Source organism: Haliotis cracherodii, unplaced genomic scaffold, assembly GCF_022045235.1.
Source record: "Haliotis cracherodii isolate W230 unplaced genomic scaffold, xgHalCrac1.p SCAF_3, whole genome shotgun sequence".
Lineage (NCBI taxonomy): Eukaryota > Metazoa > Mollusca > Gastropoda > Lepetellida > Haliotidae > Haliotis > Haliotis cracherodii.
The window spans coordinates 75434587-75447459 of NW_027266286.1; the positions used below are offsets into that span (position 1 = coordinate 75434587).

Genomic DNA, 12873 nt, shown 5'->3' on the forward strand with positions numbered 1-12873 from the left:
CGCCATTATCACACTGGTCTCTCAATCCTCACACTGGTCTCCCCATCCTCACACTGGTCTCTCAATCCTCACACTGGTCTCTTCATCCTCACACTGGTCTCTCCATCCACACACTGGTCTCTTCATCCTCAAACTGGTCTCTCCATCCTCACACTGGTCTCTCAATCCTCACACTGGTTTCTCCATCCTCAAACTGGTCTCTTCATCCTCATACTGGTCTCTCAATCCTCACACTGGTCTCTTCATCCTCACACTGGTCTCTTCATCCTCACACTGGTCTCTCCATCCTCACACTGGTCTTTCCATCCTCACACTGGTCTCTCCACCCTCACACAAGTCTCTCCATCCTCACACAAGTCTCTCCACCCTCAAACTGGTCTCTCAGTCCTCACACTGGTCTCTCCACCCTGTCACAAGTCTCTCCATCCTCACACTAGTCTCTCCACCCTCACACTAGTCTCTCCACCCTCAAACTGGTCTCTCAATCCTCACACTGGTCTCTCCACCCTCACACAAGTCTCTCCACCCTCAGACAAGTCTCTCCACCCTCACACTGGTCTCTCCATCCTCACACTAGTCTCTCCACCCTCACACTAGTCTCTCCACCCTCAAACTGGTCTCTCAATCCTCACACTAGTCTCTCCACCCTCACACAAGTCTCTCCACCCCCAGACAAGTCTCTCCGACCTCACACAAGTCTCTCCATCCTCACACTAGTCTCTCCATCCTCACACTAGTCTCTCCACCCTCACACTAGTCTCTCCACCCTCACACAAGTCTCTCCACCCTCACACTGGTCTCTCCACCCTCACACAAGTATCTCCACCCTCACACAAGTCTCTCCACCCTCACACTGGTCTCGCCATCCTCACACTGGTCTCGCCATTATCACACTGGTCTTTCCATCCTCACACTGGTCTCTCCACCCTCACACTGGTCTCTCCATCATCACACTATTCTCTCCATCCTCACACTGGTCTCTCCATCATCACACAAGTCTTGCCACCCTCATACTGGTCTCTCCATCATCACACAAGTCTCGCCACCCTCACACTGGTCTCTCCATCATCACACAAGTCTTGCCACCCTCACACTGGTCTCTCCATCATCACACTGGTCTCTCCATCCTCACACTTGTACTCAGCTCTGTCCCTGAATCAGTGTATAGCATAGTTAAACTTCACTTTCACAAGCTATGCTCACCAGATGGGGGATTTTCCCTGCGTCTCTTATATGCCAAGTACCGATGTTCATTCACAAAATTAGTAAAAAATAATAAATATCTGTAATTACTTATCTATAAAATACTGCTCTGAGAAGTTACATTTGATTTTTGTATGTTTAATGTGCTTTGCAGGAGTGTGACATTATATGCCTACATTAGTCACGTTTATAAAATGTTATAGCTGGTTTCTTGTATTAACAGTCGTCGCTTAAATGCACAAATGCTGACGCTCATTGTGTATCAAGCTATGCCGATGACCTCTATGGCGGCATATGCGAACTGACAGAAACTGCAGACAGTGCAAAGTCCATACACAAATAAATCAATGCATTAAACACCAGTCACAGTGTGAGTTAAAAGACACTTTCTCCTCTGAAGGACTTGGCTGAAATGTATGGTGAGTGAGTGAGTGAGTGAGTGAGTTGGTGGGTGAGTTGGTGGGTGGGTTTGAGTGAGTGAGTGAGTGAGTGAGTGAGTGAGTGAGTGAGTGAGCTTTATATCAATCCACATGTCATCTCCACACTGACAAAGTGAGCCAAGGACATCTACTCCAGCATCCTTGATTTAAACATGAACTTTATCATCTGCACCATGTCTTCACCAACCTCAACCAGTATCCTACCGAACTAGGAGGACCATCCCACAACACTCCAGCCCAAACCCAAACCGACCTGACCAGACCGTACCTATATTGGCAAGATTTCACATCAAATCATCAGATTACTGAGGCAGCAAGCATGCATTGATACCATCTTCACTGGCATCCCATCCCTCAGGACCATCCTCCACGCCACAACCCTCCCTCCAGGAGGCAACTCGACAAAGGAGATTAATTGTAACTGTAGCGATTCGTACATTGGTGAAACCAGCAAAGACTCACTACCTCGCTACCGAACATCAGAAAGAAACGTCGCTAAATGTTAAAACCCCTAAAGTTGTACATGCTATGCATAAAGTTGTATGCCTTGTCAGCCCTTATAAATATCTGATATAAAATATGTTTCAAAATGCTGTGTCTATACTGTTACAACATCAGCTATGTACCATTTAGGAAACGTTCAAACAAAAGTCCTTCTGTGTCTTTGCGTCCATTCACCGTCATCTTTCTGTTGCACATATAATCCAGGAGACAATATTTAATCTACCATGTGTTGTGTCCCAGAGCGGGCGTTTGACGTCTAAGGTAACGAAAGTATTGCAGCTCCTGCAGTGCATGCTTCCTAAAGCATATGCTATCTGCTACTTGACATCCAGGGCATCTGTGAACCCGATTCGGCGAACCCCTGCACGCCCCTTGGTCACGTGGACTCTCCCTCTCTATCGGAGTGTATATACAGGTTGCCAGTCAGTGTCTGGCTCTACTCGGTCAGTGTAAGGTTTATCATGTTGCTGTTGGTCGTAGCTCTCATCGTTCCTGCCCTGGGGGCCCGCACAGGATTCACAGACACCGGCAGTCTAGAGTGGAGAGACTGTGGTATGTAAATTGATTGAGTGAATTAATATTTTAACGTGGCAATATCAGCATTACAGCGACGAGAACACATCCTACATAGTTGGAGGTTCGATTCGCAGATTCGCCCTGAATACGATTCATGGTTTGTCTGCACCATATCCATGCGATGTGTTCTCTAAAGTCCAAACGTCAAAACTTGCAGACCTTCGGGATTTCCTCCACGTCAAGATGACACGCCGTCATATAACTGAAATAGTGTTCAAAGGGGCGCTAAACTTCACTCACTCACTCGCATATTGTAGACTCTGATCATACGTTTTGAAAAGACATCATTGGGATGGTTCTTAAGCAGTGATAAAGATCGAATCAACCAACAGATGTATAAAACGTTTGACGTGACTTTGTTGGCACTCACTCACAAATACATGATGTATCATCATTGGGATGGTTCCCAACCAGTGATAAATAAAGAATACTAAACGAGCTCCCGTGTAATACCAATGTTATGAAACGAGTGAAAAGTTCTGGTATCTGACGAGCGAAAGCGAATCAGATACCCCAGGTATTTACGAGTTTCATAACATTGGTTGTACTAGGGAACGAGTTTAGTATTTTATTTATCACTTGCCATTTATAACGTTTTTAGAGTATGCCATGTGACGTCAGCCTAGCAACAAGGTTGCGCGGGTCATCGAGTGTGCATAAGCTCCTCTCAGTGATCATCTCCACAGGAATATCGTTGAATAAGCCAAGGGATGTTGAGTGCTTTCAATATTTGTTCGTGAAACGTGTTCCGAGGATACACAAGCACGCGTTTTGATATTACACAATGTTTAATACAGCTGTATGTTTATTAAACGGGTGATGTCTTCACGGGTAAGTAATAAAGATAAAGATCCCACCAACTTACATGAAAAAATACCCTAAATACTTGATGATATTTCTTGGCTGAATTAGGGTATGCCTTGATAAGGTATGTGGATATGTTTGCATATAGCTGGACCAGTTGCATTTTCGTGAACTAAATTTAGAACCTAGCCATGTGGTTCTTTGAAATAGTTATGTTATTTGTCTTCACATGTCAGGTGTTGGGGATTCCTGGGTTAATGTGACGACGTTCGACATCACCCCCACCCCCATCAAAGTTCCCGGAGATATGACCGTGACCCTTGATGGAACTATCAGCCACGATCTCACTGACCAGGTCACACTGGACGTTCTCATGGAGAAGAAGCTGCTCAACATTTTCACCAGGGTGCCCTGCCAGGGCAGTGTCGGCACATGGTAAGTGTTGAGCAAGTCAGATGTCGGCACATGGTAAGTGTTGAGCAAGTCAGATGTCGGCACATGGTAAGTGTTGAGCAAGTCAGATGTCGGCACATGGTATGTGTTGAGCAAGTCAGATGTTGGCACATGCTAAGTGTTGAGCAAGTGTGATGTTGGAATATGGTAAGTGCTGAGCAAGTGTGATGTTAGCACATGGTAAGTGTTGAGCAAGTGTGATGTTGGAATATGGTAATTGCTGAGCAAGTGTGATGTTAGCACATGGTAAGTGTTGAGCAAGTCAGATGTTGGCACATGGTAAGTGTTGAGCAATTTAGATGTCGGCACGTGGCAAGTGTTAAGGAAGTCAGATGTTGGAATATGGTAATTGCTGAGCAAGTCAGATGTCGGCACATGGCAAGTGTTGAGCAAGTCAGATGTTGGCACATGGCAAGTGTTAAGGAAGTCAGATGTTGGCACTTGGTTAGTGTTGAGCAAGTGTGATGTTGGAATATGGTAAGTGCTGAGCAAGTCAGATGTCGGCACATGGTAAGTGTTGAGCAAGTGTGATGGCTGCACATGGTAAGTGTTGAGCAAGTGTGATGGCTGCACATGGTAAGTGTTGAGCAAGTGTGATGGCTGCACATGGTAAGTGTTGAGCAAGTGTGATGGCTGCACATGGTAATTGTTGAACAAGTCAGATATTGGCACATGGCAAGTGTTAAGGAAGTCAGATGTTGGCACATGGTTAGTGTTGAGCAAGTGTGATGTTGGAATATGGTAAGTGCTGAGCAAGTGTGATGTTAGCACATGGTAAGTGTTGAGCAAGTGTGATGTTGGAATATGGTAATTGCTGAGCAAGTCAGATGTTGGCACATGGCAAGTGTTGAGCAAGTGTGATGTTGGCACATGGTAATTGCTGAGCAAGTCAGATGTTGGCACATGGTAAGTGTTGAGCATGTCAGATGTCGGCACATGGTAAGTGTTGAGCAATTCAGATGTCGGCACATGGTAAGTGTTGAGCAAAACAGATGTCAGCTCATTGTAAGTGCTGAGCAAGTCAGATGTTGGAACATGGTAAGTGTTGAGCGAGTCAGATGTTGGCACATGGTAAGTGTTGAGCAAGTCAGATGTCGGCACGTGGCAAGTGTTAGGAAGTCAGATGTCGCCACATGGTAAGTGTTGAGCAAGTGTGATGTTGGAACATGGTAATCGCTGAGCAAGTCAGATGTCAGCACATGGTAAGTATTGAGCAAGTCAGATGTCGGCACATGGTTAGTGTTGAGCAAGTCAGATGTCGGCTCAAGGTAAGTGTTGAGCAAGTCAGATGTCGGCACATGGTAAGTGTTGAGCAAGTGTGATGGCTGCACATGGTAAGTGTTGAGCAAGTCAGATGTTGGAATATGGCAAGTGTTGAGCAAGTCAGATGTTGGCACATGGTAAGTGTTGAGCAAGTCAGATGTTGGCACATGGCAAGTGTTGAGCAAGTCAGATGTTAGCACATGGCAAGTGTTAAGGAAGTCAGATGTTAGCACATGGTAAGTGTTGAGCAAGTCAGATGTTGGCATATGGTTAGTGTTGAGCAAGTCAGATGTTAGCACATGGTAAGTGTTGAGCAAGTGTGATGTTGGAATATGGTAAGTGCTGAGCAAGTCAGATGTTGGCACATGGTAAGTGTTGAGCAAGTCAGATGTTGGAACATGATAAGTGTTGAGCAAGTCAGATGTCGGCACATGGTAAGTGTTGAGCAAGTCAGATGTCGGCACATGGGAAGTGTTGAGCAAGTCAGATGTTGGCACATGGTAAGTGTTGAGCAAGTCAGATGTCGGCACATGGTAAGTGCTGAGCAAGTCAGATGTCGGCACATGGTAAGTGTTGAGCAAGTCAGATGTTGGAACATGATAAGTGTTGAGCAAGTCAGATGTCGGCACATGGTAAGTGTTGAGCAAGTCAGATGTCTGCACATGGCAAGTGTTGAGCAAGTCAGATGTTGGCACATGGCAAGTGTTAAGGAAGTCAGATGTTGGCACATGGTTAGTGTTGAGCAAGTCAGATGTTGGCACATGGTATGTGTTGAGCAAGTCAGATGTTAGCACATGGTAAGTGTTGAGCAAGTGTGATGTTGGAATATGGTAATTGCTGAGCAAGTGTGATGTCAGCACATGGTAAGTGTTGAGCAAGACAGATGTTGGCACATGGTATGTGTTGAGCAAGTCAGATGTTGGCACATGGTAAATGTTGAGCAAGTCAGATGTCGGCACATGGCAAATGTTGAGCAAGTCAGATGTTAGCACATGGTAAGTGTTGAGCAAGTCAGATGTTGGCACATGGTATGTGTTGGGCAAGTCAGATGTTAGCACATGGTATGTGTTGAGCAAGTCAGATGTTAGCACATGGTAAGTGTTGAGCAAGTCAGATGTTAGCACATGGTAAGTGTTGAGCAAGTGTGATGTTGGAACATGGTAATCGCTGAGCAAGTCAGATGTCAGCACATGGTAAGTATTGAGCAAGTCAGATGTCGGCACATGGTTAGTGTTGAGCAAGTCAGATGTCGGCTCAAGGTAAGTGTTGAGCAAGTCAGATGTCGGCACATGGTAAGTGTTGAGCAAGTGTGATGGCTGCACATGGTAAGTGTTGAGCAAGTCAGATGTTGGAATATGGCAAGTGTTGAGCAAGTCAGATGTTGGCACATGGTAAGTGTTGAGCAAGTCAGATGTTGGCACATGGCAAGTGTTGAGCAAGTCAGATGTTAGCACATGGCAAGTGTTAAGGAAGTCAGATGTTAGCACATGGTAAGTGTTGAGCAAGTCAGATGTTGGCATATGGTTAGTGTTGAGCAAGTCAGATGTTAGCACATGGTAAGTGTTGAGCAAGTGTGATGTTGGAATATGGTAAGTGCTGAGCAAGTCAGATGTTGGCACATGGTAAGTGTTGAGCAAGTCAGATGTTGGAACATGATAAGTGTTGAGCAAGTCAGATGTCGGCACATGGTAAGTGTTGAGCAAGTCAGATGTCGGCACATGGGAAGTGTTGAGCAAGTCAGATGTTGGCACATGGTAAGTGTTGAGCAAGTCAGATGTCGGCACATGGTAAGTGCTGAGCAAGTCAGATGTCGGCACATGGTAAGTGTTGAGCAAGTCAGATGTTGGAACATGATAAGTGTTGAGCAAGTCAGATGTCGGCACATGGTAAGTGTTGAGCAAGTCAGATGTCGGCACATGGCAAGTGTTGAGCAAGTCAGATGTTGGCACATGGCAAGTGTTAAGGAAGTCAGATGTTGGCACATGGTTAGTGTTGAGCAAGTCAGATGTTGGCACATGGTATGTGTTGAGCAAGTCAGATGTTAGCACATGGTAAGTGTTGAGCAAGTGTGATGTTGGAATATGGTAATTGCTGAGCAAGTGTGATGTCAGCACATGGTAAGTGTTGAGCAAGACAGATGTTGGCACATGGTATGTGTTGAGCAAGTCAGATGTTGGCACATGGTAAATGTTGAGCAAGTCAGATGTCGGCACATGGCAAATGTTGAGCAAGTCAGATGTTAGCACATGGTAAGTGTTGAGCAAGTCAGATGTTGGCACATGGTATGTGTTGGGCAAGTCAGATGTTAGCACATGGTATGTGTTGAGCAAGTCAGATGTTAGCACATGGTAAGTGTTGAGCAAGTCAGATGTTAGCACATGGTAAGTGTTGAGCAAGTCAGATGTTGGCACATGGTATGTGTTGAGCAAGTCAGATGTTAGCACATGGTATGTGTTGAGCAAGTCAGATGTTAGCACATGGCAAATGTTGAGCAAGTCAGATGTTGGCACATGGTATGTGTTGAGCAAGTCAGATGTTAGCACATGGTAAGTGTTGAGCAAGTGTGATGTTGGAATATGGTAATTGCTGAGCAAGTGTGATGTCAGCACATGGTAAGTGTTGAGCAAGACAGATGTTGGCACATGGTATGTGTTGAGCAAGTCAGATGTTGGCACATGGTAAATGTTGAGCAAGTCAGATGTCGGCACATGGCAAATGTTGAGCAAGTCAGATGTTAGCACATGGTAAGTGTTGAGCAAGTGTGATGTTGGAATATGGTAAGTGCTGAGCAAGTCAGATGTTGGAACATGGCAAGTGTTGAGCAAGTGTGATGTTGGAATATGGTAATTGCTGAATAAATCTGATGTTGGCACACGGTAAGTGTTGAGCAAGTCTGAAGTTGGCAATTGGTAAGTGCTATGTTTCGGAACCGAGTGGAAAGTCAGTGTTAAAAACCTTTCTCAGCTGTCCGCAAGAATTTGGTGTTGGGCTTAAAGGAAAGAGTTCATCGACCCAGAAAACATATAAAACATATCAGCCACACGCCAACAAATACACGATGTGCGAAAACCTTGTTTCACAACCATGAGCGTTTCCAGCTAAGACTGACCTGTGGTGAGCAGAGATTCAAGCTGGTATTTTACGTCGTGAGAGAAGTTTCCATTTAGGCCTTACGTGAGGTTAGCGGAATTTCTAGCACAGGTGAATGCAGTTTCCAGCTGAGTTATACATGAACTGTACGGGGTTGCAGACGTTTGTGAGGTGAGCCGCTTTTGGTGTAAGACGACCAAGTGATGGTTCCTACTCCGACGTCCTGGGTAGATCTGTGGTAGAATACGTCTTCAGCAACCCATGCTTGCTATACTATAGCAGGCGATCTGTGACTTGGTTGATGCATGTCATCGTATCCCAATTGTGTGGATCGATGCTTATGATGTCAATCACTGGATTCCCTGGTCCAGAATCTATTATTTACAAACTGCCGTCATATAGGTGGAATATTACTGAGTGCGACATTAAACAACAAACAAAAAACAAAACAAATCCTTCTCCGACGTCCGCGCATTGTCGCTCCTCAAATATATAAAGTTAATGCTCCACTCTCAGTGATATACCTGCGAACTCGGTTGTGTTGCTGTGCATACAGAAGTTGGTTACATAACAGGTGGTTAAAGGCGATGTATGTTAATCAATGTAGACTGGCGTCGTGGCATTTAACCTCAGTAGATTTGTAACACCCTCTGTGTATGTAGATGGGGTGAGTTGTGTATTAGAACTTACAAGTTACTATTGGTGATGCTAACTTGTCTATATTCGTCTGTTAGACGGACCACTGTGAGAGTCCAATAGTAGTTTGCTGGACTTCCTCATTGATAACATCTGTGTAAAATTTGCAGGTAAGACGTTTAGGCAAGAAGTAGGAAACCACAGCTTTCCCTTTCTCAGGCAGTGTGAACGGCAACCAATATGTCGGGACATGCTCACCCATTTTCGTGAACACATCGTGTCATCACTGAATTCAGTTGCCCGTTCATATAATTTTCGCAGCTATTTTGCTCTTTATGCCAAATTTAAATGTGTTTCGGCGTATAATGTAGAAGGGTTATTCTCTTGCATTGAAAATGTATATATATATATATATATATATATATTGGACAGTATTACAGTTCTATCACTGTGTGTCAGATTGTTTGTCAGTTTGGTTAAACCAACCAGCACGAGTATGGTGCTGACAAACCTTGAAACATAATCGAGGGGAACTGAGATCCGAACCCACAATCAGGTTTCGCGTGTGCACAAGATATACACATGTGGTGGGTGGAGGTTGCAGCTCAGACTAACATCCGGATATTCCCTCGAAGTTTACCATGTGGTGAGCTCAGCTCACAGCTCAGATACACTTGGGGTGAGTACAGGTCCAGATCTGACATTCATGAAGCAAGCAGAAGACTGAGATGAAGTTCGGGGAATTTCCAGTTCAGCTTAACATATAGTGAGCGGTTCTTCCAGCACAGAGCAACATGAGTTAAGTTTCAAATTCAGACTAATGTATAGTGACCGGATATTCCTGTGAAGATGAACATGAGGTGAGCAGAGTTTCCGGCTCAGACATACTTGAGGTGAACGTAGATTCCCACTCAAACTAAATTGAGTTGTGCTGAGTTTTCAGGTTAGACATACTTGAGGTGTACACGATTCCAGTTCGGATGTATACACCTCGTCAAAATTATCGCACCACAACATTTTATGATAATCAGAAAAGAGATTTGTAGGGAGAAGCTGCAAACAAAAGCAATCAAAAGTGTTACAGAATATCAAATATGATGTTAATTCTTTTTAATTATAGGAAAATGAGCATTTGCAAAGAAAAAAGCAACCATATTAGCCAGCGTATACAAGGACTGTAATTGGGGATAAATAGAAGCAGTTAAAGTATGGTAACTGTCAGGAATGAGATGGACAGATCTTACAACGTTGCACTCATGTCATAAATGACATAATCATAAATGATCAACAGTGTAAGTCAATACCTGGTGTAGGCACCCCGTACACGAATCACATCTCCTCATGCCAAAATTAAACGCCTTATTCTCAGGTGATGGATGTGTTGCCATTCCTGGTGCAATGTGTATGTTGAATCATTGGAGGGTCTACTGGGGAGTGTGTGTCATGTTTGTCTAATATGGTATCTGGTATGGTACTTTTGTCCATTTAATGTCCCCTAGCTGTGCCCAAATCAGGTTTACAATTTTCAAAGGAACAACATCCCCCCGATTGAGCCCCCACCATGTGCTATCCTGGATGTTGCGCTGATGATAAGATGTATCTGTAAGCCTCCAGACATCCTACCGTTAGTATGGTGCAATAAAAACCGACTCTCGTCAGACCAATCAGTCCTCCTCCATGGCCTCAAGTTCCAGTGAGCTCGAACCTGACACCAGGCTCAACGACCAGCATGTGTTGGGGTCTTATTAATCTTCTGGCCCTTAATCCTGCATTCAGTCAATGCCTGATGGTGCTTAATGGCACTCTGGTGTGGATATGCCAGTGATGACAGAGAACAGTGCAAGTTGTATTTGGACCTGGACCTCTCTGGCACTGGTGTTCCGTGGACGTCCTAATCTCAGCAAGTCACTCATATGTCCAGTCAATGTGTGTTTTCTAATGAGTATGCTTAATGTTCAACATAGTGGCAACAGCCCGAAATGACAAGCCAGTTTGGTGCATGCCAATGATTTGCAATCTTTGATTTTCTGGGACAGAACCCTGAGGCATTTCAGTTACAAAGAGAGATTTCCAAATTGGTAGAACATTCATTCAAAATTAATTGCAGTAAAGACGCATGATGAACTTTCTGTCATCAAACATGAATTTCTCTTTAGAGACCCCTGAGGTATGTATACGGCTCGCATAAACGCACCCACAAGGTTGGGCAGTTAAGGTGCAGGCAGATGATGTGTCAACACACAGTGTACCATTTGAACATCTCTTCACTGAAAATGAACACAAAATATGGTGGTGCGATACTTTTGACGAGGTGTATACATGAGTCGAGTGGAGTTTCCAGCTCAGATATACATGTGCTGAGGGTAGTCCGGATGACTGACTTTCAACGAGTCGTTCATCAGGTTGCAGGCGTCATATCATTTACTGGACATCAAACGATGCACAGTGAGAACAGTGTGTGTTTTCAAGAGTTGTGTGAATCACTCAGGTCAACTATATTCACGACTATGACTAGCTTCCCCGAAAAAGTGTCAAAATCCGAAATCAAAAAGGGATCTTTGCACGCTGCACGTGCAGTGGAGGCGTTGCCTTTTGTTATTACCTAGTGACCGTGAATGTGCCACTTTTCCTAAATTCCAACATGGATCGTTTCTTAAAAAAATCGAATATGATTTTCGATATTCCATACTTTGTTTTGCCAGTGTGTTACAATCATATAGGTGTTGAGATTAAAAAGTTAGCAGACGGGGGGGGGGGGGGGGGGGATATAGCTGATAACATTGACATTACATACTAGTGGATGCTTTACATTGGACTGAATGAAAAGGCAATACAGCTACATGTTTGATTAAAGTTTGCGCGAAACCCTTATAACAATACATTATACAAATAAATAAAGTAAGAAAAAGGTGTAAGTTTTACACTGTGATAAAAGCAACGTCCTCAGATTTCTTGGTTGCCCACAGCCACTACACCGACCCCTGTCACTTCCTGGACACCTTCAAAAATCGGGGCACCTGTCCGCCCCAGCTGACTGCCAACGGCCTCCCCTGCACCTGTCCCTTCAGCCCCAAAGCGCTCCACCTGCCCCCGTCCACGTTCACCGTCACTGGCATCAGTGATGCCTGGAAGTTTGCTTTGGTGGATGTAAGTGAAGTCTTTTAACCAAATGATGTGATTGATTTCACTATTTCACAAAACGTGGTACTAGGAATCAGTTGTACAGATGAAAAACGATCTTGGCATGATCGTTTTGACATAATTATTGACAAATTCTACTTGTAAGGGTGTTCTTCAAGGACAGAACACTGAAAAAAGCTAAAGAAAGCGAATAACCTTTAGGTGGTATTTCTTTTCTTCCATTTAACATCTCAGTTCCATGATTAAACAAAGGTTTCATAGATTCAAATAGTAACATTTTTCTATCCTCACGTTTATTCCAGAGCGAGTTCCACGTAAAAATCTCCATGAACGACAAGCAAACTAACCAACTTCGTGGCTGTGTGGAGACCTATCTGATTATTGATGTGTAAATAGCAGGTCCAGAAATGAGTACAGTTAGATATATATACGTGTGTATTTGATAATTGAAAGTAAAGACAATAAATAACAAAATATGTGTTTCTGTCTGTCCATGTAGAAAAGTCCTTTACTAATGACAATTATTCCTCTATATTTATTTTAAAAAAGAAAGAAAGACATTTTATACTAAGTCTCCAACGTGACTTTCATTGCTTTGGGACTGAGAACACCATGACAGTACAGCCTGGGTAGAACCTCTGATCATCCTTATACCTATGATAAAACTGTGATTCAGCTAACCAATCCGCTGGTTTACCAAGTGTTATATGGCAGTGTATTTTATTGTTTAACAGTGATGGTAACTGTGTCAGTCAATGTGGGG

At 44.0% G+C, this 12873-nt stretch overlaps 1 protein-coding gene across 1 annotated transcript; it reads left to right on the forward strand.

Moving 5' to 3' along the window:
• Positions 1-2533: 2533 nt before the first annotated feature.
• LOC139475118 (ganglioside GM2 activator-like) lies at positions 2534-12502 on the forward strand. Its single transcript, XM_071258369.1, has 4 exons — positions 2534-2699; positions 3764-3962; positions 11936-12116; positions 12413-12502. Exons 1-4 carry the CDS (start codon positions 2609-2611, stop codon positions 12500-12502), a joined length of 561 nt encoding a protein of 186 aa, XP_071114470.1. The 5' UTR covers positions 2534-2608.
• The last annotated feature ends 371 nt before the right edge of the window (positions 12503-12873 follow it).

Coding starts and splice junctions, on each gene's coding strand:
- LOC139475118 (XM_071258369.1), top strand. CDS start 2,609: ATGTTGCTGTTGGTCGTAGCTCTCATCGTTCCTGCCCTGGGGGCCCGC. Junction 2,700..3,763: donor TCTAGAGTGGAGAGACTGTG/GTATGTAAATTG, acceptor TTCACATGTCAG/GTGTTGGGGATTCCTGGGTT. Junction 12,117..12,412: donor GGAAGTTTGCTTTGGTGGAT/GTAAGTGAAGTC, acceptor CGTTTATTCCAG/AGCGAGTTCCACGTAAAAAT.